General features: G+C 38.4%; 2 protein-coding genes across 4 annotated transcripts in view; one reads left to right on the top strand and one right to left on the bottom strand.

Moving 5' to 3' along the window:
* RPGRIP1L (RPGRIP1 like) overlaps positions 1–7,421 on the bottom strand; it is a 96,705-nt gene extending 89,284 nt beyond the window's left edge. For both annotated transcript variants that reach the window (XM_041768097.1, XM_041768099.1), the window contains exons 1-3: positions 7,354–7,421; positions 4,363–4,454; positions 2,206–2,350 (exon numbers count right to left, since the gene is read on the bottom strand). In XM_041768097.1, the coding sequence (XP_041624031.1) occupies positions 2,206–2,350; positions 4,363–4,447 (230 nt within the window). In that variant the 5' untranslated portion in view covers positions 4,448–4,454; positions 7,354–7,421. The remainder of the gene's footprint in view (positions 1–2,205; positions 2,351–4,362; positions 4,455–7,353) is intronic.
* Positions 7,422–7,601: 180 nt separating this feature from the next.
* FTO (FTO alpha-ketoglutarate dependent dioxygenase) overlaps positions 7,602–25,183 on the top strand; it is a 380,608-nt gene continuing 363,026 nt past the window's right edge. For both annotated transcript variants that reach the window (XM_041765302.1, XM_041765303.1), the window contains exon 1: positions 7,602–7,761. In XM_041765302.1, the coding sequence (XP_041621236.1) occupies positions 7,717–7,761 (45 nt within the window). In that variant the 5' untranslated portion in view covers positions 7,602–7,716. The remainder of the gene's footprint in view (positions 7,762–25,183) is intronic.

The following is a 25,183-nucleotide window of genomic DNA, read 5'->3' as shown; positions in this document are numbered from 1 at the left end:
TCTGTAAAAGCGGTAGTAATACATGTCTATCTACACTTCTGGCTACTCGGCCTACAGCATGTGGCATCAGGGAGAGCAATGCATAACATAATCAGTTAAGATTGTTTTCTCTTTCCCTTGAGGCAAATCCATTAAACATGCTTTATAAGGGATATAGGATAATAAAAACCAAGATCCAAGAGTACCACAAACACCCTAGTAAAATAATCAATGGATTAGTTCCTTTTCCACCTAATCCAGAGAATGATATATCACTGGAAAATTTGGGCAGGTATCATAAGACCAACGGAGCCACACACTCTATCTAGCCCTTTAATGAGTTTAGGATCCTTAGCCTCACCCAATGGTTTAGCCATAGAAATAGGGTTGACATTTAAATGGGATGTCAACCGAAATATCTGAATCTTTTATTACAGAGAGACTTTCATAGAGATAGAGATCACATTCAAAAGACACAGGTTTAATACAAAAAAGCAGTCAACATGTGGAGAATAATAAATGACCCACATTTTTAAGAATGGCACATCAGTGGAGTGGCTTTAAATTCTTTCAAGGATGTTCAAGTAAATTTTTTGTCAAGAAACAAGATTGCATGTTTGTCCAGTAAGGGCAGTAATTTTCATTTGTTTGATATCATTATTTTGTGTTATCAATACATTGTAAGTAATCTGATAAAGTTTAACTACTTATTGAAAAAGGTGGCTTATCAAATCTATATTTATGCTGATGTGGTACTAATTACATCTTAAGGATAAATTTAAAACTGTTCTGGGGTACCTGGCTGGTAGAGCATGTGACTCTTAATCTCAGAATTGTAAGTTTGAGCCCCACATTGGGTATATAGATTACTTAAAATTTAAAAAGTAAAAATAAAAATCAGAGCAGTTCTACACATGCCTCTAGGTTGTGTTTGTGAAGTGAAATTCAGAAGAATTTTAGAGCTTTGGGTCATAGTGGTCATTGGATTACTACTCTCAGGGCTAAGTAAAATAACATCCCAGGAGGTTAAATGGCTTGAACATAATATCATAGGCTAGAGGCAGAGAAATAATAGAACACATGCATACAACTTGACTTCTAGCTGAGTCCTTTTTCCATTAAACTACATGGCTCATTATTAGGTTGTTTTATATTTTCTGGCTGGGACAAATTACTAATGAGGTCAAGGTTGTGAATTCAATTATTTTACTGACCAATTAGGCCTACAAAGGAAAAAAAAATTGTTCAGTGGTCATAGACTACATTCTTCATTCTGATAGGATACGTGTGTGTTACTGGTCAGAAAAGGAATCAGGCAAGTGAGTCACATGTCTTGTAAAAAGACATTATCATGACTCAAAAAAGGACTCAAAATAAAAGCCCCCAACACAGCAGGTCAGTGGGCCATTAAAACAAAGTCCACAGAGTAGAAACTGAACTACAATCACCCCGTTAGGATACATTCTAAGCAGAATACTGACCCCACCTCCACCCCAATCTTCTTTCTTCCATGGCTTTCTCACCTTTTCATTTAACCTAGAACATGAATATGAATACAGGCTTGTTGAAGCTTACAAATGGGCATGTGCTTTTTTTGTTTTTAATGCCACACACTCAGAAGATAGTTAAAGTACTTCTGAACAAGAAGAAATGAAAGAATACCTACTTTTAAGAAGTTATCCCTGCCAAAATCTTTTGCACACAAATCAGGTGACAATAATTCTTCAGAAACAGTAGAGACTCTTCGAAATAGAGATTCTAGACTAATCCAAGCAAAGTTAAGTATGTTCCAGATACTGAAGTGAGGTTTTCATTAGTAAACCCCAAGTCTTAAGGGAACATGCATTCTAACAAGTTAGAATAGCTAATTACTTTTTCAAACTTTTATTTTAAACCAAGGCATTTAAAAAACAGATGCTTTGGCCATTTGCTTATTAAACTATAAATATTAAACCAGAAGTTATTTATAGATATGATATACTCGTGGCACTCTTAGCTATTAGCTTTTTCTTTCAAATAGCAACTTCAGACATAATAAACACTCATCATCTTTTTGGTTTATTATTCTAGTTTGTAAGATTTTCCATTTTTAAAAACTGTATTTATTTACAACCTGCCTTGTTCCAAAAAAGATTCCAGGTGGAGTTTTCAATTAAGTTTATAAAAAAGCATATCCTCCAAACTTTACAGAGTCAGGAGAAAAAGCTAAAAGCTTTTTATCATAACCTTTTAATTTTATCCTCTTGCTTGCGGGCATGCTGTTTAAGCAAAATGTTCTCATCATGCAAACGCAAAAATCTGTCTTCCAGTTCCTCCCGACTGATACGTGACACTGCCTGGAGAGACTTCATTGTCCGTGTCATTGATGTTTCTGTAAAAATGCCAAGGTAATTAATAGTGTGATTACTTAAAATAGTCTCTAAAAATGATAATCATTGATATTAATCTAATCCTCAATGCACTTTTTTCCTTCGTGATTTACATTTAAGATTGTTTTAGAATACATTATAGCATTGCTTACATCACCAATCAGAGGGGAGAATAATAATCTTTGCTATTAAAAGTTTACATGTGCGCCTGGGCGGCTCAATTGGTTGAGCCTCTGCCTTCCGCTCAGGGTCCTGGGATCGAGCCCCCAAGGGGCTCCCTGCTCAGTGGGGAGTCTGCTTCTCCTTCTTCCTCTACTGCTCCCCCTGCCTGTGCGTTCTCTCTCTCTCTCTCTCTCAAATAAATAAATACAATTTTTAATTAATTAATTAATTAATTAATTAATGATAGTCGCACAGAGAGAGAGAGAGAGGCAGAAACACAGGCAGAGGGAGAAGCAGGCTCCATGCACCAGGAGCCCGAAGTGGGATTCGATCCTGGGTCTCCAGGATCGCGCCCTGGGCCAAAGGCAGGAGCTAAACCGCTGCGCCACCCAGATATCCCCTACAATTTTTAATTTAAAAAAAATAAAAGTTTACATGCAGTATTGAGGATTTCAGCAATAACAGTATCCATTCAACAGGATATTTAAATAACCATTCTTTAAGAAGATAAGATGGAACTCTGATTCGATAAGACTTTTCAACATATATATTCAATTATGAAAAAAAAATTTTTAAAAGTATCTGAAACTGTGTTTTCTTTCTTTTTTTTATTAACAGTGGCAAGAGTTATGACAATAATTTGGTGAACATAAAAGTTTTTTGGAGCTATGTATGGGTTTTGGGTTCTAGAAAATAAACTGTAAAATTTGCAAGTACAAACAAATAAATCTCTACAAGTCATTTATAAGCTATATTATATATATATATTTTTAAAGAACTTTTATACCTTTTAGCATGTGTATATGATTTTTTACATATACTTAAATTCAGTATTTTCTGTATCACTGGCTAATTTTCATTATCATCCAAAAGAAATAAAGAACAAATGGACAAAGGTTAAAGCCCCTATAGTGAGTGGTAAACCGAGGGCAAGAACTGCACTTAAAGTAGCCAATTCCAATAAGCAGCTATGCACAATTAATGTTTATTTGTATCTGAATACCTCGTGTTCCACCAAAGATCTCAAGCAAATTTTACATATATATATATATATCTTGTAAATTTAAAAATAAAAGCTGTATAGTCAAATTTATCTTTTTCAATGAATAATACACTGACCATCTTTCTGTGATAGTTCAAGGTGGCCACCTGAATTGTTCTAATTTACAGGGGTATTAAGACATCTTAGTGGAATATATTTTATATCACAGCTGTCTCAATGACAAATGCAGTAGCATGACAGCAGAGCTGACACACTGTATACACAAACAAAAACATAGTTCTACACTCTGAATTGTTCCTCAAAGAAGTGTTTTTCATTCCCAATTTGAAAGTGATTTTTTTAGCTCTAGGGCAACCACTAAATGATAAAAGGATAAAGGAAACCTTAAATGTGTATTAATTTGATAAAACAAAGTCAGTATCACTTGGATAAACAAACCATTTTGAGATACTCTACTTGAAAGGCAAAAATTTTTAAATATGGCATTTCCACCCATATAAAATTTAAACATAAAGAAACATTTTAATGGTGAATGTGATTTAAACCAGGCAATTCGATTTGGAGGCTTGATTCTGTGTAGTTTCTACTGATGTGTGGAATTTTAAAAAGATGATTTATAACAATTCTTTATCAGAACAGAGGGGGATTTTACATTTTCTATGAGCTGTTGATAATTGATGCATGCAGTAAAATACCATATGTTGTTCTAAACTCTCCATGTTCCTGTTTAGTACAATCAAGAGCTATATAGTTACTTAAATGGCTTTGTTTGTAAGGATATCAGAAATACTTTAAATTAAAAGTTACTGATCAAAGTTCATAATGATAATAAATAACAGCTGGCCATACCTTGCAACCCTCCCACTCCAGAGAGGTTTAGACCTATATCTTTCACAGGCAGGTCTCCTGCCGTCTCATCAGTGGGACCAGACATGGCCTATCTGTGGAGAAGAGAAAATTAAAATAAAATCTTTCCAACATATAACATTAGCTGTGCAATGGAATGAACCAAATAAAATGAATTATGACTTTAATGGACATCTACTGTCTACACATGCGGCTTGAAGACAGTAAAAGCTTCTATTGTACAAGTAATACTATATTCAGTCAGCATTTCTTTCAACAGTATATTTCCTATAGTTTGCTTAGGAAATGGGGTAAGATTATCATTCTTCCTTCTTTTTATTTCTTGATCTGAAACAAAAACAAACTCCCTTAAATTTAAGAAATACTTCCTCTCTATCCCCCACCTCCTTTATGCCCCCCAAAGCAAGCAGGTATCTTGGAAAAAACCTAGTTGGAAACTTGATTCAAAGTTGTTCTATTATTTACTAGCTGGACGAGTCACCTAATTTTGCTGAGTTTCAGTTCCTTAATTTTATTTTATTATTATATTTTTTAAAAACTCATTTTACTTTGTTATATATATTTATTTAAGTAACTTCTACCCTCATCATGGGGCTTGAACTCACAGCCCCAAGATCAAAAGTCACATGCTCTACTGAAAACTCAGACAGCCAGGTGCCATGGTTCCTTAACTTTAAAAATGGAGAAAAAATTAGCTATCTCACAGTTATTCTAAGGGTGAGATGGTAAATTAAAAGCAGTAGCATATTTGCCTGGGATGTCAATATTAGTTAACTATTAATTTTTAGCTTGGTGAACAAATGAGTGGGTAGGTCCAAGTTTTGTGAAAGATGTTTCATAAATTCACCAGCTGAGTTTTTGTTCTGTCCTGTGTTTGTTGCCATGAGGTCTAGTCCCAGGGCTTCCTACCTCAACATACAAGCTGTCCAGTTAATTTTGGCATCTTTACAGTTTTACAGTTTCTATTCTTCAGGTATGCACCACAGTAACTCAATTTTGTACGTGGATATAAACGGTCTGTGCAATGTCTAGTATGTGGGGAAAAAAAAAAGATTTTATATTTTCATTTCAAACCACCCCAAAAGCCAAATGGAAACTACCAGTAAAGATGCCTTAAGGCAGAGGTTCTCAATCTCTTAGGATGTTGGGCCTAGAATGTAAAGTCCACGAGAGAACCCAGCTTATTTGTCTTGTGTATCTCTGTACTGTATTCTCAGAGGCTGACACACAGCTTGGCACATAGCAGGCATTTGCTAAATAACTGCTGAATGAATGGAATCCATGGAGCTTTAGGGTCTGTAGACCCAAGAGGTGGTTTATAAAATCTTGTATGCATATGTTTATATGCAACATCTTTAGGGAAAGGGTTCATAAACTTTATCATAACTCATCAAAGGTTGAGAACCACTGCATTTAGCTGTGACATACACAACGAACAGACTTATACCTGAGAGATTACCTCCCACTTCTTTTGGAAACACTGCTACAGGAAAAGTCAATTTTAGGAACCAAAATTATCAAGCAGTTTAAACATAGGACACTTGTGTGTTTAAACGATGACTCTGCCATGACAGAGTCATGGTAGCTTCTATAATAATGATATAATAATAATGGTGGTGGTGAGTTAACATTTACTGAATGCTTACTAAAATGTGCCAGGCCTCTTCTAAGGGCTCCAATTATACGAATTAATCAAGTATCTCACAATATCCCTGTGAGGTTGTTACTACTTTGCAAATGCAAAAACCAAGACACAGCTTAGGTAACATACCTAAGGTCACACACATCTAAGAAGCGGTCGGTCATATTTTTGATTGTCACGACTGGGAAGGCGGAGGGCAGTGCTACCATATTTTAGAGGACAGAGACGATGTTAAACATCCTACAGTGCACAGAAACCACAAGAATGATCTGGCTCCAAATGTTAATAGTGCTGAGATTGAGAAACCCTGCACGGTGCTGTCATGCCTCTCCAACACCATCTTCTGTTATCCCTCCTTGCTTGCCATACTTCACTCAACACTCCTTTAAGTTCCTCAAATCCACAGTACCCTGTCTTGCTCAAAGCCTTTGCATGAGCAGGCTTCTCCTTCTTTGGGGGCTCAGCTCAAATGTCACTTCTTGAGATGCCTTCTCTGATCACTCTGTGTTTGAGTATTCTTGCCCCCAAATTCATCACTGCTTATTTCCGTTGCAGTAGCCATCTCTACCTAAAATTATTTGTTTACTAGCTCATTACTGGTTTGTTTCTACTAATCAAGTATAAGCCTCTTGAGATGGGTATCAGTCCTATTCACAGCGGTAGTGAACAGCGGTCTGGTGCAAGGTGGGCACCGACATTAATATTTACTTGATGAGGGCAGCCCGGGTGGCCCAGTGGTTTAGTGCCGCCGTCAGCCCAGGGCATGATCCTGGAGACCCGGGATCGAGTCCCACCTCGGGCTCCCTGCATGGAGCCTGCTTCACCCTCTGCCTGTGTCTCTGCCCGCCACCCCCCCCTCTCTCAAATAAGTAAAATCTTTAAAAAATATTTACCTGATGATTAAATGAATATGTGGCATTGAGACTAAAATGGTAAAAAGAATGCCCGCCGTTATGTAGTTCAGAGCCTATGGGGGTCATCAGGAGGTAAACAAACAACAGGCCATTCAGGAGGTTTACGGGCTAATGAGAGCACTGTGTTTCTGTGCCCTTCTACTTGAAGGACTTGGATGGGCACAGCCATTAGCATTAACTCTCCTCGGCTAGGACTCAAGCCTGGGATATAAAATTTCAAACCGGTGCTGGGCGTGGGGATAATGGGCGGGCTGTGATTCGGGCCTGAGGATGTGCTGTCTCGTGCCGGGCTGCTTTCCACGAGAGCAGAACTCTAGTGCCTTCTCTCCGGCGTAGAGCTGACCCCAGGACCCTGCCCCGTGCTGCAGGTAGATGGTGGGCCACCTCCGTCCCCTTCAACTCCCCCGGAGTACTCACCGCCACTCTCTCCCCGCGGCTAGCTACCGTTGCTATAGCGCCGACGGCGTGTTGGGCGGCTGACCGAGAGGAGCACGGGAAAAACATGGCGGGCTCCGTTTCCTCCTGGGAAATGTAGTTTTCCTCCAGCCTTAGCCCGCCAGCTCGCTGCGTAGCAGTCGGCCCTGGGAGATTCTCGTGCTGCAAACCCCGAGGCGCTCTCGAGCGTCGCCGCCTTGCATCCTGGGAATGGTAGTTCCTGCGGCTCTGACGGAGAATGGCGCTGGGCGGGAGCAGGACGCCGAGAGAACTACAAGCAGGAGGCGGGGTCCAGGGCGAAGGAGCTACGCGGCTAGCAGTGGCGAAGGCGGCTGTAGCGGCAGCATGAAGCGGACCCCGACCGCAGAGGAAAGAGAGCGCGAAGCTAAGGTATGTCGGCGTCTGTCGAGTGTGGGATCCTTCGTGCACTTGCAGCTAGGGGCCGGGAACCGGGAGGATTCGGTTGCACGGCGAGCGGACGCACGGTCTAAAGCCGAGGGATGACAGGGCCTTGTCAGTAAGGGAACCAGACACACTGGGGGGACATACCTTCGTGCTGGTCAGGATGCGGGCCTAGTCCTGTTGGATCACGAATGAGAATCACGGCACCGTTTCCTTTTCCTCTTCTGCGCCTCATTCCTTGGTCACATTTGTAGCTACCCTGGTGCCTCAGTTTACCGGACTCTGAGATGACTGAGCGTAACAGTTGTGCTTTCTCTTCAGTAATGGTTTCCGAGGACTGAGATTGGTTCAGATGAAATCAGACGTGTTTACTTGGAACAGTTATCTCAGTGGCTGCCTGTCGTGCTCTGTGTCTTCAGCGGATAGGAGTCTCACCACAATCCTATTTTCTACCTTTGGGGTTCAGCCTTCTGGTAGTTGCCATTTCATGGATGGCAATAATAACATCTATAGCGACTTTTTTTTTTTTAAGCATTTATTATACGTCAGGACCTACGTTAAGTTTGTAAAGTTCATATTATTTCATGTTCTTACCATAGAAGATTGTGAGAAGATTGTGCAGATGGATTATCAACTGTCCTGTTTTACAGACGAAATCGTAAGGTTCAGAAGAACTGAGGGTTTCCTTTCTCTCATTCCCCAAATCAAGTCCCTTTGGTTTGTTTAAATATGTCGATAACCTGTCCCCTTTTTCTATCTCCAGCACCTTGGACCAAGCTTCTGTGATCTCTTTAATGGATGTTGCAACAGTCTGCTTATTGGTCTACACTTACTCTCCACCCTAACAGCTCCCATGCCCCCTTTCTTCCACACAACTAGTCTGTTTTGCACACTCTGGAGAGTGATCTTTTTGCAGTGTAAATCTAATCATGTCCCTTTCATTCTTCCCTCCTCTGCCAACCACCTGTTTAAAAATTTCCCATGACTTTCTCTTGCTCTTAGGAGAAAGACACAACATCACACGGCCTACAATGCCTTGCATGGTTTGGACCCTTGTTTCTACAGCCTCACGGGACATGACACTCTCCCTGCTCTCTACCCATTAGCCACTTTGGCCTTTTTAAAAGGCCCTCTTTCCTGCTTTATCTGGCTACATAACCTTTACACGTGCTGTTAGGTTGCCTACTCCTTATTAGGCAAATATTAGAGATGAGGACCAATGATAACTAAAACAGACACAGTTCTTGCTCTTGTAGAATTTAGAGTCCTACAGGTGTTTGTCTTAGGGCAGTGCTTCCATGGATTTAAAATATAAAATCTGTCCTATAATGACCTGAGTTATAACAAGGTCTCACCAGGGACCTGACGTTTTCATGCTGGAGTCTGCCTATGATATGGACAGTATACTAAAGATGGATTCAAAGGGGCTAGGGTCCTTCTGCATTAGACTACAACAGTGCATAGAAAGAGATAAATGTCACCCAGTGGCATTGTGTATGATGTCTTTATCACCTTTCCTTTATATATATATATTTTTTTAATTTATTTATGATAGTCACAGAGAGAGAGAGAGAGAGAGAGAGAGAGAGAGAGGCAGAGACACAGGCAGAGGGAGAAGCAGGCTCCATGCACCGGGAGCCCTATGTGGGATTTGATCCCGGGTCTCCGGGATCGCGCCCTGGGCCAAAGGCAGGCGCCAAACCGTTGGCGCCACCCAGGGATCCCACCTTTCCTTTATAATTACGTTATTCATTCTTTTCATTGATTTATTGAATGATTTCATTCATCATTCATTCATTCATTGATTTATTGAGCACCTATGATTTGCTAGACACTGGGATTATGAGTTTAGCTAAGATGGAATCCCTGCACAAAGGAGCTTTTACCCTACTGAAACTTTACCCTTTGCCTGTGAGATACTCATGTCATCCACATTTTATGGATGTGGAAACTGAGGCTTGAGGGAATCATGACTTGCCCAAGGCCACTCGGTGGCTATGCAGAACTAGAGCTCAGAATGAGGTCTTCTGACTCAAAGCTTTTTTCCATTTTCAACATGTGAAACATATTTAATTGATAGAGCAAGTTGTCTTCCTGTTTACTTTAAAGAATTCCTTTGATACTGATTTAAAATTTGCTTATGAAAATATTATTGGTTAGAACAAAGTATCGACAGTTAAGTTTTAAATCTTCAATAGAAAATGGTCAGTTACTCATGACTTTTTCATTTCTAATCAACTTTACTGAGGTATAATATATGAACAATAATTCGTACCCATTTATAGTGTGCAATTTGATGGGTTTTGACAGATGTTTATATCTGCAACACCACCATCATAGTTGACATAGCAAACCTTTCGGTCAGAAATTTCCTCTTGCTGATTTGCAGTCAGTGTCTCCCCTACCTTGGTTCCCAAGCAACTACCAATAAATAATGTTTTCTGTCGACATAGACGAGTCTGTATTTTCTACGGTTTCATATAAATGGAAACACCGTATGTACTCTTGAGTCTGTCTACTTTCACTGAGCATGATGATCTTTGAGATTTATTCATGTTGTCCTGTGTATCAGTAGTTCATTCCTTTTTTATTGCTGAGCAGTAGTGTACTGTTTGGATCTACCACATATTGTTTATTCATTCACCTGTTGCTTAAGAACATTTGGATTATTTCTGGTTTGGGACTGTTAATGTAAAAAAAGCTACTATCATCATTCATGTAGAAGTCTTTGTCTTTGTTTCTCTTGTATAAACACTCAGGATTCCAGTTGTTCAGTTTGTTTAGCTTTTAAGAAACTACCAAAGTGATTCTGCCATTTGCATTAGTTTCCTAGGGCCGCCAGAACTTGGTGTCTTAAAACAGCAGAAATTTATTCTCTCTTAGTTCTAAAGGTAAATCTGGATGCAGGGTGTTGACAGGTCATGGTCCCTCTGAAGGTTCTAGGGAAGAATTCTTCCTTGCCTCTCTTGGCTTCTGGTGACTCCGGGTATTTCTTGGGTTGGGCAACCAGAACATAGTTGGCTTCTGTGTTCCCACAGCCACCTTCTAAGTGTTTTTGTGTGTCAAATCTTCCTCTCCTTTCTCAAGTAAAGACACCAGTCATTATATTTAGGGCCTACCCTAAATCCAGGATGATCTTAATCTCAAGATCTTTGATTTATTTACATCTACAAAGACCCTTTTTCACATTTACAACTACCATGGGTTAAGATTGGACGTATCATTTTGGGGGATGTTATTCACACCCACTACACCATTTTATATCTTCATCAAATGTGTACGAGAATTCTAGTGCTCCATGTCCTCACTGATATTTATTATTGTCAGTCTTTAAAATTTTAGCCATTCTAGTAGCTGTGTAGTGGTATCTCAAGGTGGCTTTAATGTCCATTTCAGTGGTGACTAATGACATTGAGTATCTTTCTAAAAAAACCTTTTGAGGTATAATTTATGTACTATAAAACTCACCTCTTCTAAGTGTACAGTTCACTGATTTGTAGTATATTTACAGAGTTGTGCAATAATCACCATAATTTCAGTTTAGAACCTTTCCATCATCCCCCAAAGAAGATGTGTGTTGATTTGTAGTTTATTCCCCTGTCCTATGCCCCATCCCTAGGCAACCACTAATCAATTCTTGGTTCTCAAAAGTTACCTTTTCTGGAGATTTCATGTAAATGGAGTCAGACAGTATGTGGTCTTTTGTGTTTGGTTTCTTTACCCAGCATAATGTTTTGAGGTTCATCCATGTTGTAACACATATGAATCAATATTTAGTTCCCGTTTATGACTAAATAGTATAATATTCCAGTGTGTGAATATGCCACACTTTGTTTAATCCATTCACCAGTTGGTGGATATTTAGGTTGTTTATACTTTTTGGCTATTTTAAACAGCCCTGCTATGAATATTCCTATTCTACTTTTTGTACAGACATATATTTTCCTTTCTCTTGAGAAGATGCCTAGGAGTGGACTTGCTGGTCACATAGTAAATCTGTAGTTAACATTTTAAGAAAGTGCCGTACTGTTTGTTTTCGTCCGAATGTTTAAGTCCTCCCCAAATTTTTATGTTGAAATCCTAAATCCCAACGTCATGGTATTAGGAGGTGGGGCTTTTTCCCCACCTTTTTGAGGTGATTAGTAAGGGGTTTAGTGTCTTGTAAAAGAGGCCTGAGAGAGCTCCTCATCCCTCCTGCCGTGTGAGGACACAGCCAGAAGTTTGGAGTTTACAACCTGGAAGAGAGTCCTCACTAGAACCTGACCATGCTGGTACCTAAATCTTGAACTTCTAGCCTCCAGAACTAGATGCAAAGAATTTCTGCAGTTTATAAGCCACCCAGTTTGTGGTATTTTGTTTTGGAAGCCCGAATGGACTAAGATACTGTTTTCCAATGTAGATTCACCCTTTTATGTTTCCACCAGCATTGCTTGAGGGTTCCAGTTTTTTCACATACTTGTCACCTCCTGTTAATGTCTTTTTGATTATAGCCATCTTGGTGTGAAGTGTTTTTTTATTTTTATTTTTATTTTAAGATTTTATTTATTTGAGCTAGAGTATGCAGGAGAGAGCATGAATGGGGAGGGGGGAACAAAGGGAGAGGGAGAAGCAGGCTCCCTGCTGAGCAGGAGCAGCGCATAGGGCTCCATCCCAGGACCCTAGGATCATGACCTGAGCCAAAGGCATATGCTTCACAGACTGAGTCCCCCAAGCGGCCCTCATCGTGGCTTTGATTTTCATTTCCCTGACATGCAATGATGCTGAGCCTCTCATGTGTTTATTGACCATGTTTACATTTGTTTTTGTGAAGTGTCTATTCAAATCTTATGCCAATTTTTTGGGTTGGGCTGTCTTTTAAAATTAAGTGTTAAGAGTTGTCAGATTTTCTAGATGTTCTTTGTTGATGATATGTATTGTGAACATAGTTTTCCAGTCTTTTAGTTTATTAAATGATTGTTTAAAGTATGAAAATACTTAATTTTGATAAAGGTCTAATTTATTGATACTACTTTTTATGATTAATGCTTTTTAATGATATCTATGAAATTGTTACCTATTCCAAGGTCACAAAGATTTCTTGTTCGCTTTTTAAATTATCTCCATAATGGGTAATATTACTTTTGATTTTTCTTTTCTCTTTGAAATAACTTAGATAGTGTTTTCTTCTTGTGATTGCTTATGCTATAGACTTTTATATGTTGTGCAAGTCTGGAGGGTGAATGAAAAGGGTGGACTAAATGTTATCTAGCTTTTCCTGGTAACGTTTATTTAATCTGTGTTAAAACCTAAGAATGCACCAAAGTATATTCATTCATTTAAAAGAATTTCTTTAATTTTTTAAAAGATTTTATTTATTTGAGAGAGGGAGTATGAGTGAGGAAGAGAGAGGGAAAGGGAGATGGCAGAGGTAGATGGAGAAGTAGACTCCCCACAGGGAGCCTGATGTGGGACTAGATCATGGGATCATGACATGAGCTGAAGGCAGATGCTTTACTGACTGTGCCACCTAAACCCCCTATTCATGCATTTTTATAATGAATTTTTCTTGTAAGGCATATGGTGGCATGGTCCAGATTGGTAGTTGGAAGTCTCAGTTGGAACCATGGCCTTAAAAATTTCCTTGCTGTTGGGATGGAGGGTTGGTGCCCTGTGCCTCAGTTTCTCTAGGGAGAAAATGGAGTCAAGCATGGCTTCTTGTGTGGGTCACTCAGAGGATCCAGTGTGATGAGGTCCCTGTGCCAGGGATATGGTAGATATGGCTTAGCATGAGTTCGATCGTCCGAAAGGCCCTTTACTGCTAGAGGGTTGCCTCCATGATTTTGTTTTTCCAGATGCTATAATTTGTTATTTTAAAATGATTTAGGGGTGCCTGGATGGCTCAGTCTGTCAAGTGTCTGCCTTTGGCTCGGGTCATGATCCCAGGGTCCTGGGACTGAGCCCACATCGGGCTTCCTGCTCATTGGGGAGTCTACTTCTCCCTCTCCTTCTGCCTGCTGCTTCCCATGCTTGTGTTCTCTCTCTCTACCAAATAAATAAATAAAATCTTTAAAAAAAAAAAAATGATTTAAAATTTATAGAAGTGCTGAAGAGTAGAGCAGAGAGCCCTCACAGGCCTATTATGCAGATTCACAAGTCGTTAACATCTTGTCACATTTGCTTTTTTGCTTTCTGTCTCCCTAAATATACACATAAACCATTATTATTATTATAAAATATTTTATTTATTAGAGAGTGAGTGAACACCAGCCAGGGGAGGGAGAAACAGGCCCCTCTGCTGAGCAGGGGACAACTCCCCCCCGCTACTCCACCCACCCTGGCAATGAGGGGCTGAATCTCAGGATCATGACCTGAGCCAAAGGCAAAGATGCTTAACCAACTGAGCCACCCAGGTGCCCCTGTTATTTTTTTTTTAATGAACCATTACAGAAGAAGTTGGAGACCTCATTCCTCTTTACCTCTGCTTTACCTTTACTTCGGCATGTATTTTCTAAGAACAAGGACACTGTTATATGGAAATATAGTGAATTGTCACATTCAGAAAAGTTTACCTTGATAAAATACTCTTATTCTAAAGTTCGTATGTAAATTTTGCTAGTGTCTTAATAATATCTTTTATCGCATTTTTTTTTTCTGGCCCAAGTTCCACTCTAGGACCACACATAATCTATAATTGTCATATGTCTGGTTTCTTTTAACCTTCTCTAATCTGGTCCTCTTTGCTTTCTTTCATGACATTGACATTTGGGATGAGTGAGGCATTGTTGACATTTGTGATGACTTACAGGCTGTTTGCTTTGTATGCTATACCAGTATTCTTATTTGTCTAATACTTCTTATAAGGAGACTTAGATTATGCATTTTTGGCATGTATGTTTTTGCGGAAAGTTAAGGGACCATTAGAGATCACACATTTACAACTCACATAATTATCCTGCCTGTAGATGTGTTTTACTTGGCCCAAACTGTGTTTGGAGGTTTCTGAATTATTTTATAATACAAAGTGGAGATAAAAATTTGGATGTCTAGCTTTCTTGAAAAACTAGACTCTCTGGCAACATCAGGCATGCGCTGCACCACCTGGAGCTGCATGGTGGCTGCCCCTTTAGATGGTAGATGGACTTTCCATTTTGCCACACTCCACCTTTGTCTGTTAGCAGTTTAGAATATGGGGCTGGAGAAGCAGACTCCAGGAATCGAGTCCTGCTCCATCACTGATTGGGGCAAGCAGCTTCATCGCTCCCAACCTCAGGTTCTTCATCTGTAAAATTGTGATGTTTATGATCATGATGAGGATTAAGTGAGATGTATGTAAAAGCACCCAGAACATTCCTGCCCATATTAAAAATAAAAGTAGTTGTTACCACCATCACATCATTGGCATCAGGTTACCACTTACCTGATCCCTGTAGATATTATAGCCTCTGTTCAGGATATTCATCTAGTATACTTATATCCACTGTCTAATTGGACAGATTTCGCAACTGGGGTTCCACTAGCTTCTCTCCTGTGGATCCCACGTGGTATAAGTTATGTACCAGTCTTGGGAGAATTGAGAAAATAGTCATTCAAACCATTTTTTGTGTTCTGTGATTCCGATGAGGAATCTGGTTAAGTGCCAAGTAGCATATCTAGGACTGGGGACACGTGGCTAAATATGGCAGATTTGGTTCTATGGAACTGACTGCCTTTCCATGAAAAGTAATAATTAAACAAGTACCAACAGTATAGTGGTGAGTTTTTATCATTTGAAGTGGGACATGGGAGCAGGGAGGATCTAATGTGCTATGGAAGTCATAGAATTCCTTCCTTCGGAAGATCTGTTTAATCAGGTTGTGGGATCATGGAATTCCTTCCTAAGATCTGTCTAAGGATGTAGCCGTATGAAAGGCCTAAGACTCCTTTAGAGGTTGTTCAGAAATATTAGACCTGTTCTTTTTTCTAATTCCACTATAGTTAACACAGTGTTATATTAGTTTCAGGTGTACAGTATAGTGATTGAACAAGTCTATATATTACTCAGTGCTCATCATGGTAAGTGTACTCTTAATCTCCATTTTCTATTTCATCCATATCCCAACTCACCTCCCCTCTAGTAACCATCTGTTTGTTCTCTATAGTTAAGAGTCTGTTTTTTGGTTTGTCTCTTTTTTTCCTTTGTTCATTTGTATTGTTTTTCAATTGCACACATGATGAAATCCTATAATATTTGTTTTTCTCTGACTGACTTGTGTTTTGCTTAGCATTGCACATTGCACTCTCTAGCTCCATTCCAGTTGTTGCAAATGTTGAAATCTCAAGGTTTCATTCTTTTTAATGGCTGAATAATATTCCATTGTATAGATACACCATTTTTTTTTTTTTTTTTTTAATGAGTAGGCTCCAAATCCTTGACCTTGAGATTAAGAATCTCATGCTTTTCTGATGGAGCCAGCTAGATGCCCCTATACCACATTTTCTTTATTCATTCATTTATCCCTGGGCACTTGAGCAGCTTCCATAATTTGGCTATTGATGCTGCTGTAAACGTAGGAGTATGTGTATCCCTTTGAATTAGTGTTTTTGTATTTTGGGGGAAATACCCAGTAGTGTGATTACTGGATTATAGGGTAGTTCTGTTTTTAATTTTTTGAGGAATTGCTGTACTGTTTTTCATAGGGACCCTACCAGTTTGCTTTCCCACCAACAGTACAAGAGGGTTCTTTTCTTCCCACATTCTTGTCAACACTTGTTGTTTCTTGTGTTGTTGATTTTAGCCATTCTGACAGGTGTGAGGTAACATCTCATTGTAATTTTGCTTTATATTTCCCTGATGATCAGTGATGTTGAGTCTATTTTAATGTTGGTCTGTTGGCCATCTGGATGTCTTCTTTGGAGAAATATTTATTCATATCTTATGTCCATTTTTTAATTGGATTATTTGTTTTTTGGGTATTGAGTTTTATAAATTTTTTTAATGTATTCTGGATACTAACCCTTGTATGGCTATGCCATTTGCAGATAACTTCTCCCATTCAGTAGTTGTTTTTTAGTTTTGTTGACTGTCCTTTGCTGTGCAGAAGCTTTTTATCTTGCTGTAATCCCAATAGTTTATTTTTACTTTTGTTTCGCTTTCCTCAGGAGACATATCTATAAGGAAGTTGTTATGGCCCATGCCCGTGCTCTCTTCTAGGATTTTTATGGTTTCAGGTCTCACATTTAGGTCTTTAATCCATTTATTTTTGTGTTTGGTGTAAGAAAGTGATCCCGTTTCATTCTTTTGTATGTTGCTGTCCAGTTTTCCCAACACCATTTGTTGAAGATACTTTTTCCAATTGCATATTTTTTCCTCCTTGATCAAAGATTAATTTATCATATAATTGTGGGTTTCTTTCTGGCTTTCTATTCTGTTCCATTGATCTTATGTCTGTTTTGTGCCAGTACCATAGTGTTTTGATTACTACAGCTTTGTAGTATAACTTGAAATCTGGAATTGTGATACATCTAACTTTGTTTTTATTTTTCAAGATTGCTTTGAGGGGCGCCTGTGTGGAACAGTTGAGTGTCCAACTCTTGGTTTTGGCTCCAGTTGTGGTCTCACGGTCCAGATATTGAGCCCCGTGTCAGACTCTGCACTCAGCGCAGATTCCGCTTGGGGTCCTCTCTCCCTCTGCTCCTCTCCTTCCCCCCAAACAAATGAATAAATCTTAAAAAAAAATTTTGCTTTGACAATTTGGAGTTTTTTGTTTCCATACAGATTGTAGAATTCTTTTTTCTAGTTCTGTGAAAAAAGCAGTTTGTATTTCAATAGGGTATTAGAACCATTCTTTAGTTGTGGAGTGAAAAGATGTAGATGCTGAAATCCAAACTCGTTTCAGTGGTTCTTATGTTGGCTTGAGTAAGATCATCTTTTTGAAAAAATACTAAAAATAGAAGTTTACATTTATTACTGAGAGGGTTATATACGTTTAATAGGAACATAATAATTTTAAGTATTGTACATTTTTATCAGTGAAGGAATATATCCAGAATAAACTTGCTGTTTCAAATAAAAATTATTTAAAAAGCCTACTTTTGGTGGAAATTGTCTTAATATCATTTAATAAAATAAATCTTGTTATATGGTATAATGAGTTATAAATATAATAACCGAATAAAAAGAAATTTGTTGTTTATGTAAGTACTTTTTAGGTCTTCTTACCTCAGTTTTATTTTATTTTTTACAGTTTGACATTTTAGTGAGGTTCTGAGAAAGTTCTTTTGGTCTTTGCCTTCACCATGGACCATCCTGGATTTTTTTTTTTTTTTCCATCCTGGATTATTTTGCCAGTGTATCTGTTGCTAATTTAGGAAACTAAACGTAGGACATTTTTGATGGTGGCCAATGACCAGGGGACTTAAGAAATTAAAACTAGGGCTTCCCAGGGTGGCTCAGTGGTTTAGCGCCGCCTTCAGCCCAGGGTGTGATCCTGAAGAACAGGGATTAAGTCCCAGGTCAGGCTCCCTGTATGGAGCCTGCTTCTCCCTCTGCTTGCATCTCTGCCTCTCTCTCTGTGTCTCTCATGAATAAATAAATAAAATCTTAAAAAAAAAAAGAAATTAAAACTTACCCTAGCAGATTCTACTCTGTGATCTTTTCCCCCAAAAGTTTTGCTTGATCTCTCTTCCAGTATATGGGTCAACCTTTAATCACCATTTGGTAGTTTGAATTGCCTTCTTTAGATAAAAGGGTTAGTTTATTTGTTCCTGGTTTTCAAACCACTTTATATACATTCCTTGAAAACTTAACTAGCTAAACCATTGAGTCTTTGTGAATCTTGTTACTTTGTATTATTTCTAGGTCTCTTCTTAACCATGCTAGTGTTAGTTTTGAAAACTAAATTTGCCATTTGAGAAACGTCTTAGACACTTTTAAACAACCATTAGATTCTTTGATGACAATATTGGTGTCTGATTCATCCTTCCTTCTCTCTAGTATACCTAGTAGTGTCTTGCATATAAGAGACATTTATAGATATCTGTTGAAGAAAGATTGAATCGTTAAGAGCCTCCAATGTCTGATACAGGTTATGTGTGACCCTTACTAATTATAATATTTGCTCCTTGGCTGCTGATTGGATTTTATTGTGCTAGGTTTGGCAATACAATTATTGGCTTTTAGACTGTATGCTTCAGGAAAGTGGAGACCCTGTCTGGTTAGTTCTGTTATTCACCATTCCATTATTCCATTCCTGGCACTTCACATTGTGCCAAGCACACAGTTGTGTGTGCATATTTATCAAATGAATGAATGAATTCCCAAAAGCATCACCTGTTGTTGGTCATTAGGCCTTCCATTAGTGAGAGCTGAAACTGGAGCTTGAAAGAAATAATGGAAAAGCGTTAAATACTTTATGGATTGTAAATTACTTGACATAGGTATAGGTATTAATTTTGAGAAACAGGATTCTTCAACATTTGCTTAGCAACTGCCAGCAATTGTTTTCTGGTGCACTCTTTCAAATATCAGATGCTAGTTCATCTTCCAGAGTTAGTATATTTTATAGTTGTTAGTTTATTATGGTAGATTTCTTGATAAAGTTATAAAGTGTGACTTTGTAACCTCTAGATGACAAGAACTTTTTTTTGTTTGTTTAAAGATTTTATTTTATTTATTCATGAGAGACATAGAGGCAGAGAAGCAGGCTCCATGCAGGGAGCCTGATGTGGGACTATCCGAGGACTGGGATCATGCCCTGAGCCAAAGGCAGATGCTCAACCCCTGAGCCACCCCAGGCGTTACTTGTTCCTTTTTTTTTTTTTTTTTTTTTTTAAGATTTAGAAGACAAGAACATTATAGTTGAGATGGTACTTTTGGACCCTTGAAAAAGGTACTTATTCAGAGGTGGATTTAGAGTCCTGCTAACCACATTCACTTGACTTCTGTTTTACACTGGTTTTGTATTATTTTACAAAATTGTCTCACCAGTTGATTTTCCAGTGTAAGCTGGAAGGAATCTGGGGGGTGGGGAGGGGACTATTGGGTTGGATCAGGAAATGTTCAGGAGATTAAGATTTGCATTGGTAGGAACTTGTTTCCAAACCTTTGTCCTTGGCATTGTGTTTGTCTGGAAGGCCAGTGCATGTTTGAAAGCTGACCCTTGAATAGGTGCTATAGGCTTGCATTTTTGTTTATGCTGTGCACATCTGTCTTGTTGCCATGCCCATCATTTATTTGCTCTGTAGTTTTGGAAATGAGATGCTTGCAAAGTGACCATGCCTTCCTTTCTGTTAAAGAACTGCCATATGGCTAAGTGGCAGTCGAGACCTTTACGGCTGGTAGAAACCAAGTAGAAAACTCAGTCTGAAGGACCAAATTATGTTGCATCTGGTCTGAGGAGGAGATACGTTGCCAGGGCATGAGTGTTTTCATAACTGTTTGTGATCAGAAAATTCAGAGCTCTGATTTCTGTATTAGCCCTAAGTCTGCCCTTTGGCACCTTCATTTAGTGACTGGATCATTCAAGGCTGAGCCTCAAGGGCCAGCATTTCTCTAATAATCATATAAAATGGGCTGATGTGGCAACCTTAACTCACTCTGCTGAATTGGGTGTGATTAAAGTCTCAAGGCCGTATTAATATGGATTTTCTGTTTCTATGCACAGCAGTCCATTATCTCAGTGTTTTCCAGTTGACCATTTTTTTGAAAACAGAAGATGGAACATTTTTGCTGATGAATTTTTTTTTTCCTGTCAGCAGGAATGTTCTGTTTTTGTTTTGTTTTGTTTTTGCTTGAGAATAGCACCCGACAGATGAATGCAAACATTTCAGTTTATGTGGCCTCTCGCCTGTTGTCATGTCAATCTTGTTATTTAGGTATATATTGTGCAGGGTTTTTTTTTTTCTTTTTGCAGAATCAGCAGCCAGTGTGCTGCGAGCACTTTTTGTTTTAGTCACATGGACTGGTAACACTATTAATGAGACAATAATTGGGAAATCGGAGTCATTGTTCTCATAAAACACGGTCTTCGGTCTTCGGTCTTCGCAGTGGAAGCAGCCAGGCAGAGGAGTTGCATATGCAGACTGCAAGGGAGGAAAGGATGAGTAGCCAGTGCGCCCAGCTTTTAAATTCATCAGACCCCTGCTGCTTAAATTGCCCCAGCTGTTAATGCTGGAACCATTACAGTAATGGACTCAGCAAATGAAGGAGAACGAAGACACGCACACTTTATTACCAGAGGAGCAATTTTCTCTTCATCTGTAATAGCAGCGGTGCCTCATATTGATCAGACCATCAAGATACTAATCCTCTGTAAAATTACTTGTTATAACTGAAAATGTGTTAATCCAAATCAGTCTGTGTCCTGACTGTCTACTTACTATTGAATACAGACTATTAGATGGTTTATTTTTCATGATTTAAAGCCTTTGCCCTGAAAATGGTTGGCGTTTCCCTCGCAACACTGAGTGCTTAATCTTAGCTATAGCCCAGGGTTGTCTTTTTGTTTTAAACAGAACATCACCCACTTAATTAAGGAGTGAGTGTCTGTCTTGCTGTCTGAGTTATGCTGGTGTTTTATGTTCCTCTGGATTTATTAAGCATCTTGTTTTACATTCAGTCTGTGGTTTGTGCTGTAAATAAAAATAGGCCCATCTTGCACATATTAGAAATTTGCAGGTAGCAAATGTCAATAAGTACCAGGGATGTAAGGTTCTTTGATTTATATTTCAGGCACCACGTTGTGCTTTGTCGATTGAACCCATAGGCAGGATGCATCCTGGTGTCTTCTGTGTAGCAGATGTGTTTTTGCATCGTTGTCTGAGAAAGTTTATGGTTATTTCTGCATCCTTGGTTCGGTAGATTGCTTTTTAGACATCATTGTCTAAATGCAGACGGCATCTTAGGGGGCAGATCCTCTCCCCCTCCTTGTGTTTTGTGAAATGAGTACAGCTAGGAATTATTATAAGAAGACCTGTTAAAAACTGAGTTCTGTCTTCCTTAATATTTAGAATTATAGGAATTACTCCTTAAAATTTCCATTTTTTTTTCTATTGTAGTTTCTACCACATTGTATGTTTATCTATATACAGACTCAGATGCCCTCTTGGCAGTATTTTTACTTATTCTCCTATATTGTCATTGCTCAGAGCATTTGTATGGCATTCTCTGTAGAGTTCATTCAGAAATACTTAATTAGTCCTCTTTGTGTGCCAGAAATTGTGTTAGAGGCTAGAGATTCAAGGATGAATAAGATACAGTTTTTGCCTTTGGTGACTTTGGCTCAATATGTTCATAGGAATATGAATAGCAAAATGGTGAAATCCACTTGTGAATGTAGTTCCTGGGAATGGATACCAGTTATGGGTGTGATAGTAAAATCAGCCTCATCGATTTTTCTTGAAGTGTTACCATAAGCAAAACTGTGCAGCTTAATCACACTTTAAGGCTTGCATCTGAATGATTCCTAGTGGTTTGGAAGAAATCTCATTTTTCTCATTGGAAACTTGTTTACTGCCCCCTGGAGACAGGCAAAGGAAGGATTTCCAAAAATGTGTTGATCAGTGACCACATTTTTGGATATGTATAGTTTTCCCATGGAGACTACTTTAAAGGGAATAGTGCTTATTCGATTGTTTATCTTCTAACATTTATGCTATAAATCAGACTTGTTGCTTTAGAATATAGTTCATCAGTAGAGACTTTAGCCTGCTGTGGTTAAGAGTGTGGATTTTGGACCATTTGCCTTGTTTTCCCCCTAGCTTCCCTACTTAGTAGCAGAGCAATCTTGGGCAAGTCAATTTCTTTGAGCCTCAACTTCATCTATAAAATGGAGATAATAATAGTTGTGAGGATTAACTGCTTTACTCTCTGTATTTAGAATGGTGTTAGGCGAATATAGTGTTAAGTGTTAGCTGTTTTTATTATTGTAGATGTGACTGTAGGTAATGTGATTATTTTCAACATGTTGCTAACCACAATGTGTATGGCGTATAAGATAATTAAGCATTTCTTATTTAAAATACTATTTTTTCCTGATTACATGATAGTTTGCTATATTAGAAAAACTTGAAAATACAGAAAAATAGCAAAAGGGGAAAAAAAGCCTATAATTTTCCAGAGATGCCTACTATATGTACAGTGTATTACTATGAGCCAAGTTTTATCTAAAATATGTTTATGATACATATTTATGAATGGTATTTTAAACAAAGATGTATAGCATTTTATCATATGGATTTTTATTATCTAGTACTTATTTCATCATATGGATTTTTTTTTCCTGCTATTATAAATTTTCTTTCAGTGACCGTTCTTGCACATGAATCTTGTATGAACCTCTGGTATTTTCCACCAGATAAATTACAAGAAGGCAAATTGTCAGTTTAACATTTGTAGAGTTTTGGTTTTCATTGTCAGATTGCCACCCAGAGAAGATATGCCAGTTTCCACTATAATAAGAATGCCTATGAATACATATTTGTTACATCCTCTTCAACACTGGGAATTATCATAAAGGAAAAATATTTGACAATTTGGAGATGCAGTAGGAGCTCATTGTAGAACTAATTTGTATTTTATTTTTTTATTTTTTTTATTTTTATTTTATTTTTTTTTTTAATTTATGTAGTCATACAGAGAGAGAGAGAGGCAGAGACATAGGCAGAGGGAGAAGCAGGCTCCATGCACCGGGAGCCTGACGTGGGATTCGATCCCGGGTCTCCAGGATCGCGCCCTGAGCCAAAGGCAGGCGCCAAACCGCTGCGCCACCCAGGGATCCCCTAATTTGTATTTTAATTACCAAGTGTGGGGCAGCCCGGGTGGCTCAGCGGTTTAGTGCCACCTTCAGTCCAGGGCGTGATCCTGGAGACCCAGAATCGAGTCCCACGTCAGGCTCTCTGCATGGAGCCTGCTTCTCCCTCTGCCTGTGTGTCTGCCTCTCTCTCTCTCTCTCTCTCTCTCTTTCTGTCTTTCATGAGTAAATAAATAAAACCTTAAAAAAAATTACTAAGTTTGTGGTTGAATTCCCTCTCACCATGTTGATTGGGCAAAAATATATTTCTTTTGTGATTTATTATAACCTTTGTTCATTTTGCTAATGTATGTTTATCTTACTGACTTGTAAGAACTCTTCATAGATTAGGGATATTATTTGTTAATCAAATGATGGAAATATTTTTCCTAGGTTGTTTATTGCCTGCCTTTTACTTTTGAATTGTTGTTATTCAAAAGTTTTTCATCTTTTAGGGCAACTTTTCCCACCTAAGTGTCAGATTAGTTACTTGTATGTTCTTGTTATTTTGTGATTTAAAATTTTTTATATCATTCTTGTAATACATTAAGAATTTAGTTGCTGTATGAAATGGAGTAGATGTCTGACATTTTCTTTTTTTTTTTTAATTTTTATTTATTTATGATAGTCACAGAGAGAGAGAGAGGCAGAGACTTAGGCAGAGGGAGAAGCAGGCTCCATGCACCGGGAGCCCGATGTGGGATTCGATCCCGGGTCTCCAGGAGCGCGCCCTGGGCCAAAGGCAGGCGCTAAACCGCTGCGCCACCCAGGGATCCCCTGTCTAACGTTTTCTCCTCATGTGGTTAACCAGTTTATCTCCTGCGTTGACTAAATGAATGCCAGAATACTTAGATCTACTTATTTTGTTTTTGTTTTTTTTGTCATTTGTTTTATTGTTTTTGTTTTGTTTTGTCTGTTGTTCTTGATACACCATTTTATTTTTTTTTATTTTTTATTTTTATTTTTTAAAGATTTATTTATTTATTCATGAGAAAGAGAGAGAGAGAGACACACACACACACACACAGGCAGAGGGAGAAGCAGGCTCCATGCCGGGAGCCCCATGTGGGACTCGATCCTGGGACTTGAGGATCACGCCCTGGGCCAAAGGCAGGCGCTAAACCGCTGAGCCACCCAGGGACCCTTGATACACTATTTTAATTACCAGAGTTTTATGATACCTTCCACTTTCAGGCAGTATAAGACTCCCATGACTATTCTTTGTTTTCAGACAATCCTTGGTTCTTTTGTATAGAGAGGACAATACTTTTTCCAGATAAACTTCCGAAATCACTTTTTTGGAGTCTTCTAGGTATATCAGCCCTTTCTATTTTAATTATTATTGCATTACACTTATAACTTAATTTGGGAAGAACTGAAATAAATACAGTAAAACAATTTCTCATTCAACAGTGTTATTTATCTTTTCATAAATTTAAGCTCTCTTTTATGTTCCCAGAATGGTTTGTAATTTTACTCAATAAAGTACTTTTTATTACCTTTTGAGTTTATTACTGGATATTTTACATATTTATTATTTTTTGGTTACTCTTGCAAATGGGATATTTTTAAATTATGTTTTTAAGGTGGTATATGAGAAAGCTTATTTTGTGTGCTGTTTTTGTAATTGGCCGCGAGATAGAATGCATTCTTATTCTAATATT

Source organism: Vulpes lagopus, chromosome 8, assembly GCF_018345385.1.
Source record: "Vulpes lagopus strain Blue_001 chromosome 8, ASM1834538v1, whole genome shotgun sequence".
NCBI classification, from domain to species: domain Eukaryota; kingdom Metazoa; phylum Chordata; class Mammalia; order Carnivora; family Canidae; genus Vulpes; species Vulpes lagopus.
Note: the sequence above shows the minus strand (reverse complement) of the source record. Positions and strands in the feature narration are given on the sequence as shown.